Source organism: Mastomys coucha, unplaced genomic scaffold (genome assembly GCF_008632895.1).
Source record: "Mastomys coucha isolate ucsf_1 unplaced genomic scaffold, UCSF_Mcou_1 pScaffold13, whole genome shotgun sequence".
In the NCBI taxonomy this organism is placed as follows: Eukaryota; Metazoa; Chordata; class Mammalia; order Rodentia; family Muridae; genus Mastomys; species Mastomys coucha.
In genome coordinates, this window is record NW_022196895.1 from 72,745,856 (window position 1) to 72,760,458 (window position 14,603).

Genomic DNA, 14,603 nt, shown 5'->3' on the forward strand with positions numbered 1-14,603 from the left:
ACCATTCTAGACAGGCTATCAGGGCACCTGGACCAGAGGAAGACAGCCAGTGATAGATCAGCCATAGGTGGGGCCGTACCTTGAATAGGACTGCTTCCTTTTGCTGAGTCGATGTCTTTTATTTAAACCTAAACATCACGTCAGTCCCCCAAACATGGTCTTGGAAGTCATTAGAGCCTTTCCCGTGTTCCTCTTCTGAATGTTAGCTCCACCAAGTAAGTCTCTTGGCTCTTTAGTGATTTTTACTTGGGATTCAAAAGACAAGTTGCCAGTCCTAACTCTTTGCAGCCGGCCAGGCCTAGACTTTTCACATGGAAACCTGGGTCCTAGTGCCAGTGTCTTAGTTACTTTTCTACCACAGCAGCAACAAAACTTATGGAAGAAAGCGCTTCCTGGGAGCTTGGGGGCTTGGAGTTTCAGAAGTGAGTCCATGACTGTTTTCTCAGGGTTTCTCTTGCTGTGCAAAACACCATGACCAAAACCAGTCGGGGAGGAAAGGTTTGGTTTTGTTTTTTGTTTTTTGTTTTGTTTTGGTTTGGTTTGGTTTGGTTTGGTTTTTTTTGCTTAAGCTTACACTTCCACAGCACCATTCATCATTAAAGGAAGTCAGAGCAGGAACTCAAACAGGACAGGGTCCTAGAGTAGGAACCGATGCTGAGGCCATGGAGGGGTGCTGCTTCCTGGTTTGCTCCCCCTGGCTTACCCAGCATGCTTTCTTAGAGAACCCAGGACCACCAACAGAGAGATGGAACCACTTATAGGCTGGGCCTTCCTTCATCAATCACTAATTAAGAAAATGCCTTTCAGCCAGATCTAAAGAAGGCATTTTCTCAATTAAGGTTCACGCATGCCTTTAATCCCAGCACTTGGGAGGCAGAGGCAGGTGGATTTCTGAGTTCGAGGCCAGCCTGGTCTACAGAGTGAGTTCCAGGATAGCCAGGGCTACACAGAGAAACCCTGTCTCAAAAAAAAAAAAATAGGTTCCCTCCTTTCAGATAAATCTAGTTTGTGTGTCAAGTTGCCACAAGTCTAGCCAGCGCAACCATCATGGCAGGGAGCGTGGCAGCAGGAAGGCAGGCAATGGTGCTGAAGCAGAAACTGAGAGCTCATCCATCAGCATGAAGCTGAGAGAGGTAATTCAGAATGGCATCCGCTTTTAACACCTCAAAGCCTGGGCTGGAGAGATGGCTCAGTGGTTAAGAGCACTGACTACTCTTCCAGAGGTCCTAAGTTCAATCCCCAGCAACCACATGGTGGCTCACAACCATCTGTAATGGAATCCAGTGCCCTCTTCTGGTGTATCCGAAGACAGTTACAGTATACTTACATACATAAAATAAATAAATAAATCTTAAAAGAGAGAGAGAGAGAAAGAGAGAGACCAACAGCCTCTCAGCTTCTATGGTAAGAGAGCTGGTGGCTGTTTAAAAAAAAAAAAAAACTCAAAGCCACCTCCAGTGACACACGTGACACACCTCCTCTAATAAGGCACCTCAATCCTTCGCAAACAGTTCCACCAACTGGGACCCATGTATTCAAATATGGCTGTGATGACCACTCTCATTCAAATCACCACAAATAGGAAGATGCTCATCAGGTAAAAGAGCTTTGTGTGCAAACATAAGAAGCTGCAGTCTAATCCTCTACAATGGGTGTAAAAAGTTGGGCATGGCTGCCCACGCCTGCCACCTCAGGTTGGAGGTGGAGACAGACAGATCCTGGGAGCTCACTGGCCAACAGTGAGAGACTGTGTCAAGGGAATAAGGCAGAGAATGATATAAGACACCCAACCTCTTCTTCTGGCTCTACTTGCATGGGCATCCACTCCTACCAACTCATGCATACCCACCACACACACACACACACACACACACACACACACACACACACACACACACCGTGGGTTACAAAGTTACCAGGAGCTACTACTGCTGGATCAATATGCAGGATATAAAAAGTAAAAGAGAGAAAGTCAGTAATGATCCTGACATTTTCCTCTCAAGTCTGAAGTTGAGTCAGTCAAATGAGTTGACACATAAGTCAGTTTGAGAAGAAAAAGTCTATTTCTATTTGGAACAAGGTAAATTTAAAATATCTAACAGATACCCAAGGGGGTGGGTAGTCAGCTGAATTATCAGCCTAGAGTTGATGAGTGAGTTCTGAATGGGTGAAGATTTTTGGGCCTAGATTTTTGAGAAATGATGAATCAAATAATATGGCAGTGGAACATGTATATTATTTTATATATGAATGCTCTGCTGCATGTACACCTGCATGCCAGGTGGTCATGAGCCACCATGTGGATGTTTGGAGTTGAACTCATGACCTCTGGAAGAGCAGCCAGTGCTCTTAACTGCCGAGCCATCTTTTCAGCCCCTTTGTTAAAAAAAAAAAAAAAGTTTGTTTATTATTTTGTTTTTTTTCAAGACAGGGTTTCTCTGTGTAGCCCTGGCTGTCCTGGAACTCACTCTGTAGACCAGGCTGGTCTTGAACTCAGATATCCACCTGCCTCTGCCTCCTGAGTGCTGGGATTAAAGGTGTGTATTACCACTGCCAGGTCCACTATCTTATATTTTAAGATGTTTTTGCTAGATTTTTGGGGGGCAGAAAGGGCCTCAGAGATGAATATCACCTAATTGTATAACTGACAGTGGTAGAAGCCCAGAGAGATCAATCTGGTTTTTATGGTGGTGAAAGAATCGGTTAGCGTGGCGGCGAAAGTATTGCTGCGCTGTTGTTCCAGCTTCCGTTCCATCCACCCATAGTCACTTCCGGTTGCCGTTGGTTTCCTGTTCCTACAACAAATCACTGGGCGACTTGTCAAGAGAGCTGGGTCCCCCTTCTAGGGCTTCAGCCATCACTGTGAGAAACGTTAATGTATTCCCATGTAGCCATGGGTGAAAGAGCTTGCTTTATTTTACTATCCTAAAGTATTGACATATCAGATAGAGTTTGATCAAGAAGAGAATGCTCCTCTATGAATAATGTTAAGATGTTTTCTTGTAATTTTAAACATTTTGACGGGCTCCACATCATCAGGGGTAAAATCTGAATGCAGATTTTTCACAGTTTTGGAAACGTGAGGCAGCAGAGTTCAACAGAAACATAATACAAGTCTCAAGTGTGGCTCCATTCTTACAACTACAGTAAATAAAAAAGCAAAAATAGGCAGAAAAAAGATGTTAGAAAAGCATTTACTTCAGTATATAAGAACATTTTTTTAATTATGCGGTACTCTCTACACGTATTTACTTCAGCCCCTGTCATTGGAGAATGACTACAGTATTGTGTTCCAGACTCCCTGGTCGCAGGCGCAGCAACTACTAAGCGCGGGGCGGAGCTACGCCAGCAGGGGCGGGGTCATGCCGACAGGGGCGGGGCTGCTCTATGAGCGCGTTTCGAGCCGGCCCGGCTTCCGTAGCTGGACGCGGGCGGTGGCGGCGCCACGTCCCGGAAGGTGTCCGGGAAGAAGTCGGTCGGGCCTGGGGACAGTTTGAAGTAACTATGGCCTTCACGCTGTACTCCCTGATGCAGGCGGCCCTGCTGTGCGTGAACGCCATCGCTGTGCTGCACGAGGAGCGCTTCCTCAAGAACAGTGAGTGCCCGGACGTGGATGAGAGGGGCGGGCGCTGGAAACCCGGGCGGCTTGCAGAGGGGCGTCCCCGCGTGCAAACCCGGGCGGCTTGCAGAGGGGCGTCCCCGCGTGCAAACCCGGGCGGCTTGCAGAGGGGTGTCCCCGCGTGCAAACCCGGGCGGCTTGCAGAGGGGCGTCCCCGCGTGCCGAGCTGGGGTGGACGTCTGGGGTCTGGGGCCGGTGGCGGAGGGACCCGGACTCTATTCTTCCCGCCTTGAATTTAGCTCAGTCGAATGCTTGTATTTCTTATTGCCGATTTACAGAAGGAAAAGCTGGCATGTGAGTTTTGACTTAAATGCTGGGAGTGGAGGAAGAACGTGGCTTTTTTTTTTCTTTCAGAGTGCTCGTTGTTGGAATGACTGATGGGGACAATGAATGATGGAGAGCAGTAGAGGTTGGTGGGAGTTGGGTTATGGGGAATAGGAAGTAGCAGGCTCACCATTCAATACGCACTCCCCGTTGGGTACCTATAGTGTACCAAGGACTGGAATCAAAGAATACAATAAACACGCAAAGAAGGCACGCACACTTTATGGTTTCTGCAACTTGTCAATCACATCTTCATGCCAGCCTTGTCCAGTTGCTTTATGCTGTGTAAGGCAAAACTGAGACAGGACTTCGTGATGTGAGTGTTTTGTTGAAGTTTACTAACTGTGTCTGCAAACCCACAAGGAAGAATGGTGCATTTTATTTCTTAGGAAGAGGTGAACACAAAAACTTACCAGACCTATGTTACAGAGGCTGGTTACACCAATCATCTGCCCATCTAATGTGAGATGAGTAACAGCTATGCTAAATATTAGAAAGGTGTAGAGCGATATAAAGAAAAGGAGAATCTGAAAAGACCTGGGAGAAGTGAGTCTGACCCAAAATCTAATACGTGAATGAGTATTAACTAGGTGAAAGAAAAGGATTGGGAGAAGTCTGGAGGCCGAAGCCTTGCGCAATGTCACCCTGGCGTGGAAACCAAGGCGGGTGAAATAGTTGTGAACAGGGACATGGTCAGATTTCTGTTACTGAGTCTCTGTTCCGGTTCACTATGGAGAAGTGAAGGGGAAGGAGAGGAGTGGATTTGGAAACAGCCATCTCAGGTAGGGAGGTAGAGGAGTATGGCCCTAAGGTATGCAGGATTTGTGTTAGGTGTTTTGTGTGTGTGTGTGTGTGTGTGTGTGTGTGTGTGAGAGAGAGAGAGAGGGGGGGGGCACAGTTTTACAGGTAAGAAATCTAAAACAGGAAGTGGTGGCTAACTTGTAGGATCACATGGGTAGAAGGTGGCACAGTTGAACATACTGACTCCAGAGTCCGGCTCTTTACCTCTGGACTGTACAGAAAACTCTTCCTGATTATGGGATGGGTTGGATTGTGTTCTAACTCTGTGGTACCTGTGGCTGCTACCTTATTTAGAAACACTGTCTTCGAAAGTTTATAATTGAATTGAGCTCTTCATAACTGGATTAGGTGATGGGCCTTAGATCTGTGAGTGTCCTTACAAGGAGAGTGAGCTACGGAGCTTCCAGACACACACTTCAGGAAGAACAGAGTGGGATCTCAGAGGCAGAGGTTGAGGTGGCTCGGCTTCAGGCCAAGGAAGCCAGGAACTCCAGCAGCTACCAGACAGATGTTATTGGAAGAGCGGGCAGGAGTACCCCTTAGTTACCAGAAGGAGTAGGTCTGCTTGATTTTAGACTTGGCCTCTAAAACTGTAGGAAAGTGATTTCTGTTGTGTTAAGCATTAGTTGCTTTATTCGGGCAGCCCTGGGAGACTAGTACAGACCAGAAAACAAGACAGTGTGTTGTTGCAGAGGCTTGAAATTTTAAGGCCAAACTAAGCTACAAAGTGAGTTTAAAAATGAACACTGAGCATCGTAGTAAGACCCTGTCTCAGAAAGCCAAAGGAAGGCTAGACATAAGCTCTCGGTAGAGTGTTTGCCTTCATGCATAAGCACACACGAAGAACATGTTAGCCACTGGCAATGAGGGAGAAAAGGTAAAGCTAAAAACTTCTCCTGGTTTTCTGGCTTAAGCCACTGAGTGAGATACCTCTAGGTGTCAGGAAAAACTTGGAAAATCAGATCACCGTGGTAGATCAGAAAGTAAAACAACCATGAAATAAGTCTGGACATGCCCACTTGGAGATTTCTGTGGGATATGCAAATAGATGTAGAATAGTTGATAGTTGTTTTTAGTACAGACAGTAAATGAAGCTCTGTGAGAGAGAGAATTACTAAGAGGGCTGGAGACATGACTCAGTGTTAAGAGAGAGCACTTGCTGCTCTAGCAGAGCACCCACATGATGGGTCACAGGTACCTGTAGCTCCAGTTCCGGGGGTTCCAACACCCTCTTCTGAGGTCCGAAGGCACTGCACACAAGTTCAGGGAGGCAAACAGAGTGCTAGCAAAAGGGAACACACAGAACTGATCCCCGGGACTGCAGATCTCCTCTAGCATGGAAATGTTAAGTGGGGGTAGAGCAGCTGTTGGGAAAACATAAATGACCAATCAGAAGACCTGGACTGTGGAGTTTCATTAAAATGACAGTTTTGAGCTGGGCAGTAGTGACGCATGTCTTTAGTCCAGCACAGAAGACACAAAAATAATTGGTGCCCAGGTTTTGCTGTAGTTTTGTTTCTTGAAGGATGGTCCTGTTAGGGATTGATTGTCAGTTTGAGGTATAGTTCAGTTGGTAGAGACAGTATCTAGGATGCAGGAAGCCCTGGCCTTGATTCCTTACGTGAAACTGGTCAGTCACAGTGGCATTTCCCTACAACCCAGCACTTGGTGAAGGAAGAGAGACAGAGGTCATGGTCATCCTTAGCTGCACAGGGGAGTTGGAGGCTGGCTCTGGAGATCCTGTCTCAGGGACAACAAAAATCCCCACCCCCACCCTCACCCTCATCTCAACCAAAAAGATGTCACAAAAAGAAATAATGACTGAATAAGAACATATTAATTATACAGAATGGCAGGTTTGAAGGAATAATCGAGTCTTGACCTATCCTACCAAACACTGGCTTGGGCCAATTGGAAGAACACTGAGGATCTAAGTGAGAATGGGAAGTGCACCAGGCCAGCTGGTACAAAGGCGAGGAGTCCACTGCAGGAGTGGGGTTATAGGAAAGGAGACTCAGAGATGTAGGTTAGAGATTGGGAGGCCAGCTGGTACAAAGGCGAGCAGTCCTCTGCAGGGAGTGGGAGCAGTCCTCTGCAGGGAGTGGGAGCAGTCCTCTGCAGGGAGTGGGGTTATAGGAAAGGAGACTCAGAGACATAGGTTAGAGATCGGGAGGCCTGGCCAGTCAGGACTGAGGCAGCCTCAAGTGTAATCTTCTTAGGCTCTATCTACTTTACTGCACCATGGGAAACAAAGTCCTAAGCCAGTAGAGACAAGGGCTGACGTACGTTCAGTATCTGGACCCATCTGGAGGCCTCCCTATTCCTCCTTGTTCCTTCCTCCAAGATTAACAGAACATTCACCCCCTCGCCTTGAGCTTCAAATGTATCCCCTCTTACCAGTCCATGCATCAGCAGGCCAGGAAATCTGCCAGTAGACCCTGGCCTGACCTGACTGCCTGACAGGCAGACTTTCACAGAAGCAGGCAAAAAGGCTCTGGACAGGGAAGCCAGGCTTCTGAGAGAACACAGACTTTCCCTTAAAGAGCATACCAAGAGACATTGTATAGACTTAGGTCACTATTTTAAAATGTGAAAAAAAAAATGGGACTGGAGAGATGGCTCAGCACTTTAGAGCACTGGCTGCTCTTTCAGATGACCCAGGTTCAATTCCCACCATCTATCTTCATGGTGCTCACAAGCACCTGTGACCCCAGTTCCAAGAGATCTGATGCCCTCTTCAAGCTTCCAAAGGCACCAGGCATTCATGTGTTACACGGACGTACAAAATATCCATACACGTAAAAGTTTTGTTTCGTTTTGTTTTTAAGGTGGAAAAACCTTTCTTTGAAGCCAGGGCCTCATGTACACAAGCCATGTGCTCTCCCACTGAACCGCATGAGGATCTGGAAGCAGGACTCCTAATGGAGAGAGCTCCAGATGGCTGTGGGTGTGGAGACCTTCCTGAACTGACCTCTAGCACGGCAGCTGGGATTAGTGGCAACTGTGTAGAAATCAGACTCTCTGATTCCTCTTGAGCATGCGCACCTCAAATGGAGAAGCATCCGGTTTTGAGGGAGCAGATTCAATCTCAGTAAAACAGCAAGCAGTTTAAGGACCTGGGTTGGGTTCCCACCATGCACACCGTGGCTCACAGCGCCCTCTTCTGGCTTCAGCATGCATGTGGTACACATAAATCAAGCAGGCATACACACATACTCATACAAATAAAATATTTATAACTTTCTTATGAATATTTATGTAAAAAATCCACCAGTGTATTAAAACACCATTCATCGTGGTCAAGTAGGATTTACCCAGAATTGCAAGATTGGTTCAATATTCCATCATATTGATAATAGAAATCAATAGCTAATAAAATAGGCACAGGAAAAGCACTAGTATTCATCACGAGGTCTGGGGAAATGGCTTGGTTGGTGGTGTTTAATCCCAGCACCATCACTAAGGCCAGGTGTGCCTTGTGGTCAGAGTCACGTTCTGGGGAGGCAGAGACGGGATGGCGTCTGGGCTTGCTGGCCAACTCGTCCAGTGTAGTCTGAAAACTACAGGTTCAGTTAGAGAATCTGTCTCAAAAGATGAGGTGGAGCGTGATTTAGGAAGGCACCTGATTTTAACCTCTAGCCTATGCATACACATGTTCATACACACGAAAACAAAAATATAATAATATAATATAATATCAAACTGGAAATAAGAGGAAATACCTCAGACAGCCATACATCACCTATGAAAATGTCCCAGTTAAGGCCATACTTACCAGGGAGCGTCTGAATGCATTTCCCCGACTAAGAGTAAAAATGGAAATCCTCTCTTCCTGTTTCAGTTTAATGATGTGCTGGAGATCCAGGCCGTGGAAATTTGATAAGAGGCAAGAAATAAGAGCTCTACATTGTAAGGCAAAAGTATCTGTTTCAGATAATACATTCTTGTGTATATTCAGGATCCTGAAAAATCTTTAGGAAGCCATGAAGCTAATAACAAGCTTAATACAGTTGAGTGGCACAAGAAAACACATAAAAAGCAGTTGTTGGGGCTGGAGATGGCTAACTTGGTAAGCCTCCCATAGAAGCGTGAAGACTTGAATTTGAACCCCTGTCATCCACATAAATGCTGGCTAAGGTGGTGACTTGCCTGTAACCCTGGCATTCCAGAGGTAGACAAGGGATACCTGAGCAAGCTTGCTAGCCAGTCTAGTCAAATCTGTGAGCTCTGGTTCAGCTAGAGACTGACCTCAGTGTGTAAGTGGAGAGCAGTTGAGGACGGCACGTGACATCGGCTTCTGGTCTCCATGCACACGGGTGCACGCAACTCCCCCCCCCCCACACACACACACATGTTTCTTGAACCAAACAGTTGAGAAGCCCCGAGTAGCAGTTAGAGGGAAACTCTGATAAGCATCCCTGGCCCTTCACATGTCACCTTTGTGTTTGTCTGCGGACCATCTGCACAGATTATTTGCTCTTTTCCCAAACTTCTGCCTGTTTTCATTCTGGCAGTGTGGGAGTGGCAGCGGGCTACAGTAAAGCAAGAGCTTCTGCCAGTTACTTCAGTGCTGATAACTGTCTTCCGGTGGCCCCTGCTGTACTTGAGTGCTGATAACTGTCTAACTGTCTTCCAGTGGCCCCTGCTGTACTTCAGTGCTGATAACTGTCTTCCAGTGGCCCCTGCTGTTGCCTGGGGTCTGCTTGTTTTGTTGAAGAATAGCTTAATGTTAGAAAATGTCTTTTTTTCTGGGATTTACTCCCTTCATATTAAAAATATGTATAAGCATCTTTTAAAAACAAACACAGTGAAGAAAGATTTCTGGGAGAGAGAGTCGCTGGCCCTCAAGCTTCCGGGGTTCCCTTGTTTCCATCTCCCATCTCGCCGTAGGAACACTAGTATTATTAGATGTGTGTGCCCCTGCAGCTGTCTTTATGTGGGCACTGGGGATTTGAACTCAGGTCTTTGTGGTTCCACAAAGTCTTTACCCAGGGAACCTTTTCCCCAGACTCTAAGGCTGCTAGAAGATTTGTTCATGTTATAATTCATGTGTAATATAAATAGTATTATTCAGAAATTTATCATCCTAGGATTCACAGTACCTTCCCTTACCTCATTATTAACTCAGTCCACTGTAATTCAGTTCAGTTCCACAGCCATTTGCTGAGTACTTAAAGGCCTTGGTGTGGGGGAGAGTGGAAACATGAGACAGATGACTGGATTGGAGTCCTTGTCCTCCAGGAATCTGTAATAAAATGGGAAATGCTTGAAAATCCCTAACCCTAGAGAAGAGTCTGTAAGAGATGAAATTTGGGAACAAAGGGAATGAAGTTTTATTGTGACCTGGGCATATTAGGAAAGCCCAGATGTGACAGACCCAGATCGGAAGCCAGCTTTAACAGTAGATGGTAACTGGCTGTGCCATTGTCCCTTAGTATTTTTGGTGACTGGGTTCCAGCTCACATTAACTGCCAAAGGCCATGTAGGAGAAAGGACAAATGGTTCTGGAACTCCTGGAATGTGGCCCACCAGTTAACACAGGATGGGTATGCCTTGGACAGGCATGGCCCCAGGACTACAGGTCCTGAGGACTTCAGGCTGTTGTGGAGTTCTGTTCTACTTGGCTGCCCTCACATCCCTCTTAATATGAAAACTCTAGGGGGCTTCCAGTCCCTCACTGGGCAGTATCTCTGGCACTCAAAATAACAGTGCTTGATCTCTCTCAGGCATTGCTGCTGGAGCAATTGCTGATTCAATCACCACCCTAGGAAATAACTTAGAGATGTAGATTGTCAGCAATGACCACCACCCTTAGAAAACATTTAGAAAAGTAAAATTGTTAGCGAAGCTAGGTTGAGCTGCTTTTGCTGTTTTTGAAGTTCAGAAAGGCACTCTTCTTAGTTAAGCCAGGGTCGGGGAACAAGAACACTGGCAGCACTGGCTGACGTGACTCTCCCTGGGGCTGACTGGAGATGATAGAGTTCTCATACCCAGTTTTGCCCTCAGCTTCCTGATATGATTTAATAAGAATTGTTGATGAATAGATAATTCATTCTGAGGTGTAAAGTAGATATGACTGATTTTTATACAAAAGTTCAGATTTGTGATTCTCTTAAGAGTCTTATAAGATTACATTTAAAGATAAATAATAATTAATCCTTTCTTTGTAACTGCAGATTGCTGCCTGCCAGTAAGAACAACTGGCTGAGAAAACTACCTTGCTTGCTCGCACTTTGTTAATCCATAACAAGTTGCTTCATTACGAATGCATGTGGGTTCTTGGGAATAATTTGTTTTCTTTACCTGTACTATGTAATGTTATTTCTTGTAAAGGTATTGGGGACTATACTGTTTTTTCATAGTCATCCACAAGAAGAAAACTAGAACATAATCACATTGTAGTTTTATACTACTTGAAAGATTTTGCTGGAATGTATAAGCCATGGGAGAAGGAATAAAGTTGCTGGAACATTGTTCCGTCCATCTGCCAACTATGTATGTGTGTGTAAGGTTTGTGTGAGCGTGTGCTGGAATTTTGTTCCTTCTACCCTCCAAGTGTGTGTGTGTGTGTGTGTGTGTGTGTGTGTGTGTGTGTGTGTGTAAAGTTTGTGTGACAGTGTGTTGGAACTTTGTTCCATCCATCAATTATTTATGTATGTATATAATGTAAAGCTTCTTTGGGTGTGTATTGGGCCTTGCTCCACTCATCAATTGTGTGTGTGTGTGTGTGTGTGTGCGTGTGTGTGTGTGTGTGTGTGTGAGAGAGAGAGAGAGAGAGAGAGAGAGAGAGAGAGAGAGAAATGTTTGGAGCCTGCTTGTTAGAACTTTGTTCCATTCACCCTCCAGGTATATGTGTATATGTACATATATGTATATGTACATATGTGTATGTGTGAAATGCTTGGAGTCTGCTCTCTGGAGCTTTGCTCCATCCATTCTGTGTGTGAATATGTATATGTCTGTGTGTGCATGTATGTATGTATTTGTATGTATAAAGTTATTGGAGTTTGCCTTTTGCTTCACTTACTCAGTGTCTATGTATGTGTGTATGAATTTTCTCTTTCCTTTTCTTTCTCCCTGGTCCCAAGGAGTTAAGAGTTCAGAGTTTTTCACTGGCCAGAGGGAGTGCCAGCCCCAGTAAAGTAAGCTTTGTTCCGCAGAGAAAAGTCTGCTGAGTCACTTCTCTAATCACTGGCTGCTGTAGGCAACAGCTCCATCAGTATCTGGACCAACTCCCCATCATGGCTCTAAGCACTGACCTCCATCAGCTGCTGCCTCAGTTTACCCACCCCATGGATGGCAAAGCTGATTATTGGTAATTAACACATTCCAGAATGCCAATTTATTTTTGCAATCCAGTGAACACCATCACCCAATCCTGAGATAGGAAGTTCTAACTCTTTAAAGGGAAAAATGTAGAGGAATCAAGCAGTGAAACTTAAGAGACATCTAACTTGACCATCTGTGGAGAACTGCTCTGAAAGGCAAAAGCATTAACACCCTTGAAAGCTGAAGGGCCAGAAGCAGACCCTCAGCCGGGCTGGGGCGGTGGCTGGGACCGTGGGGTGTCAGCACTAAAGTTGGCTTTTTGCGAAGTTGAATTTTAAATTAGTGCCCTGCAACAGCTTGACAAAAATGCAGGCAGCTATTATTTAACCCAATAAACCCAGCAAAAAGCCTATTGAGTGAATGAATGTTTCCAGGCGCTTGGTTCTTTCATGTATAAAAGAGACTTGTTCTCTTTCTTCATGATTAGAGGTTAGCATGCCAGGAATTAATTAAACTGTAGTCATGTGAGAGAAGAAAGAGGGCCTTAAATCAGGAGTCTTTAGAAGAAGTGACAAACAGACACTTTAAAGAACCAGCATATAAGGCCAAAAAGGGATTTGCAGTGGGGAAATGACAGACGGAGGGAGGTAAAAGACTGGTTTACAGAGCACAGCTCAGAATGCAGAAATGAAGAACCATCAAGGAAAACAGTGTGCTCCAGAGGCCTCTAAACCGCACTCTAAAACTTGCCCACGTAGGCATTTTCATAGTGATACTTTGTTAGATAATAGAACTTTTAAATTAAACTAGTATTCACTGATACTAATTAGCATTATGCATTTGTTTTTTAGTTCTGCATTGACAAAAGGTCCTTTGATAATTTTGAAAAAGAGAAAAAGAAATCAGGTTGTGACAGTTGCCATCTTTACTGAATTGAACACCATTGAATCATTTGAACTCTGGATTTTATAAAATCATAGTGGAATGAAGAAAATTTGGTTGTTGCCACTATCAAAAGTAAAAACTAAAGAACTCAATAAAGAACTTTAAGATGTATGAGTTTATACTTAATATCTTCACAGGGCTCAAACTAATTTTTAAAAGATGGCTAATGAGGGAACAAGACAAGTGCATACATAATACATTTAACTCAACCAATCATTCTTTATCGTGCACAGTTGGCTGGGGAGCAGACCAGGGGATTGGTGGATTCGGAGAGGAGCCGGGAATTAAATCTCAACTAATGAACCTTATTCGCTCTGTAAGAACCGTGATGAGAGGTAAGAAGAATGTGGAGGGAATTAGAAGTTACAGTTTGTGGTTGGATTTCAGAGGCAAAGCTAGAGAGAGTGCAGGCTGTCAGGTTCTCTTTGTAGTGGGAACTTGGACTTCTGTAACCCGGATTTACTGCTTCAGAGTTGCTGGCCACTTTTTTTCCAATGCATCTTACTTCTAGGACGTTCAGTGTTATTAGTATACTCTGTGTGTTTCCTGTCAGGGCAGGAAGACAAAATGATGTCCTTCCTACTTAGAAACTGTGGCTTCCACCTTGTAATATAGAGTCATAAAGAATTTTCCAAGAGTGAAATAAAGGTTCTGTATGTGTCATTGTATTGAAAAATACTTTGGAGCAACATTTCAGTCAAGAAAGAGTTCAGGGGATGGAGAGATGGCTCAGCAGTTAAGAGCACTGACTGCTCTTCTGAAGGTCCTGAGTTCAAATCCCAGCAACCACATGATGGCTCACAACCACCCCATAATGAGATCTGACGCCCTCTTCTGGGGTGTCTGGAGACAGCTACTGTGTACTTGCATATAATAAATTAAAGAAATCTTAAAAAAAAAAGTGTGCTCCAAAGGCCTCTAAACTGTACTTTAAAATTTGCCCACATAGGCATTTTCATATTGATACTTTACTAGATAATAGAATTTTTTTTAAAAGATTTATTTATTTGCTGGGTGGTGGTGGCGGACGCCTTTAATCCCAGCACTTGGAGGCAGAGGCAGGCAGATTTCTGAGTTCGAAGCCAGCCTGGTCTACAGAGTGAGTTCCAGGGCAGCCAAGGCTACACAGAGAAACCCTGTCTCGAAAAAACCAAAAAAAAAAAAAAAAAAGATTTATTTATCTATTTTATGTGTATGAGTACACTGTAGCTGTACAGATGGCGTGAGCCATCATGTGGCTGCTGAGAATTGAACTCAGGACGGCCCCATTCACTTCAGACACACCAGAAGAGGGTGTCAGATCTCATTACAGGTGGTTGTGAGCCACCATGTAGTTGCTGAGATCCGAACTCAGGACCTTCGGAAGAGCAGTCAGTGAGTGCTCTTACCCGCTGAACCATCTCGCCAGCCCAGAACTTTTAATTTAAATTAGTAGTTATTCACCCTAGCATTATGCATTTGTTTTTTAGTTCTGCATTGACAAAGGGGCCTTTGAATATTTTGAAAAAGAAAAAAAAAATCAGGTTGTGACAGTTGCCATCTTTACTGAATTGAACACCATTGAATCATTTTTTTTCTTTTTTATTATATCTAAGTACACTGTAGCTGTCTTCAGACACACCAGAAGAGGGCATCAGATCTCATT

General features: G+C 44.7%; 1 protein-coding gene across 1 annotated transcript in view; it reads left to right on the plus strand.

Moving 5' to 3' along the window:
• The first annotated feature begins 3,372 nt into the window (after positions 1-3,372).
• Positions 3,373-14,603, plus strand: part of Ier3ip1 (immediate early response 3 interacting protein 1) — a 13,227-nt gene continuing 1,996 nt past the window's right edge. The window contains exons 1-2 of the mRNA XM_031366074.1: positions 3,373-3,595; positions 13,192-13,293. Of these exons, the coding sequence (XP_031221934.1) occupies positions 3,388-3,595; positions 13,192-13,293 (310 nt within the window). The 5' untranslated portion in view covers positions 3,373-3,387. The remainder of the gene's footprint in view (positions 3,596-13,191; positions 13,294-14,603) is intronic.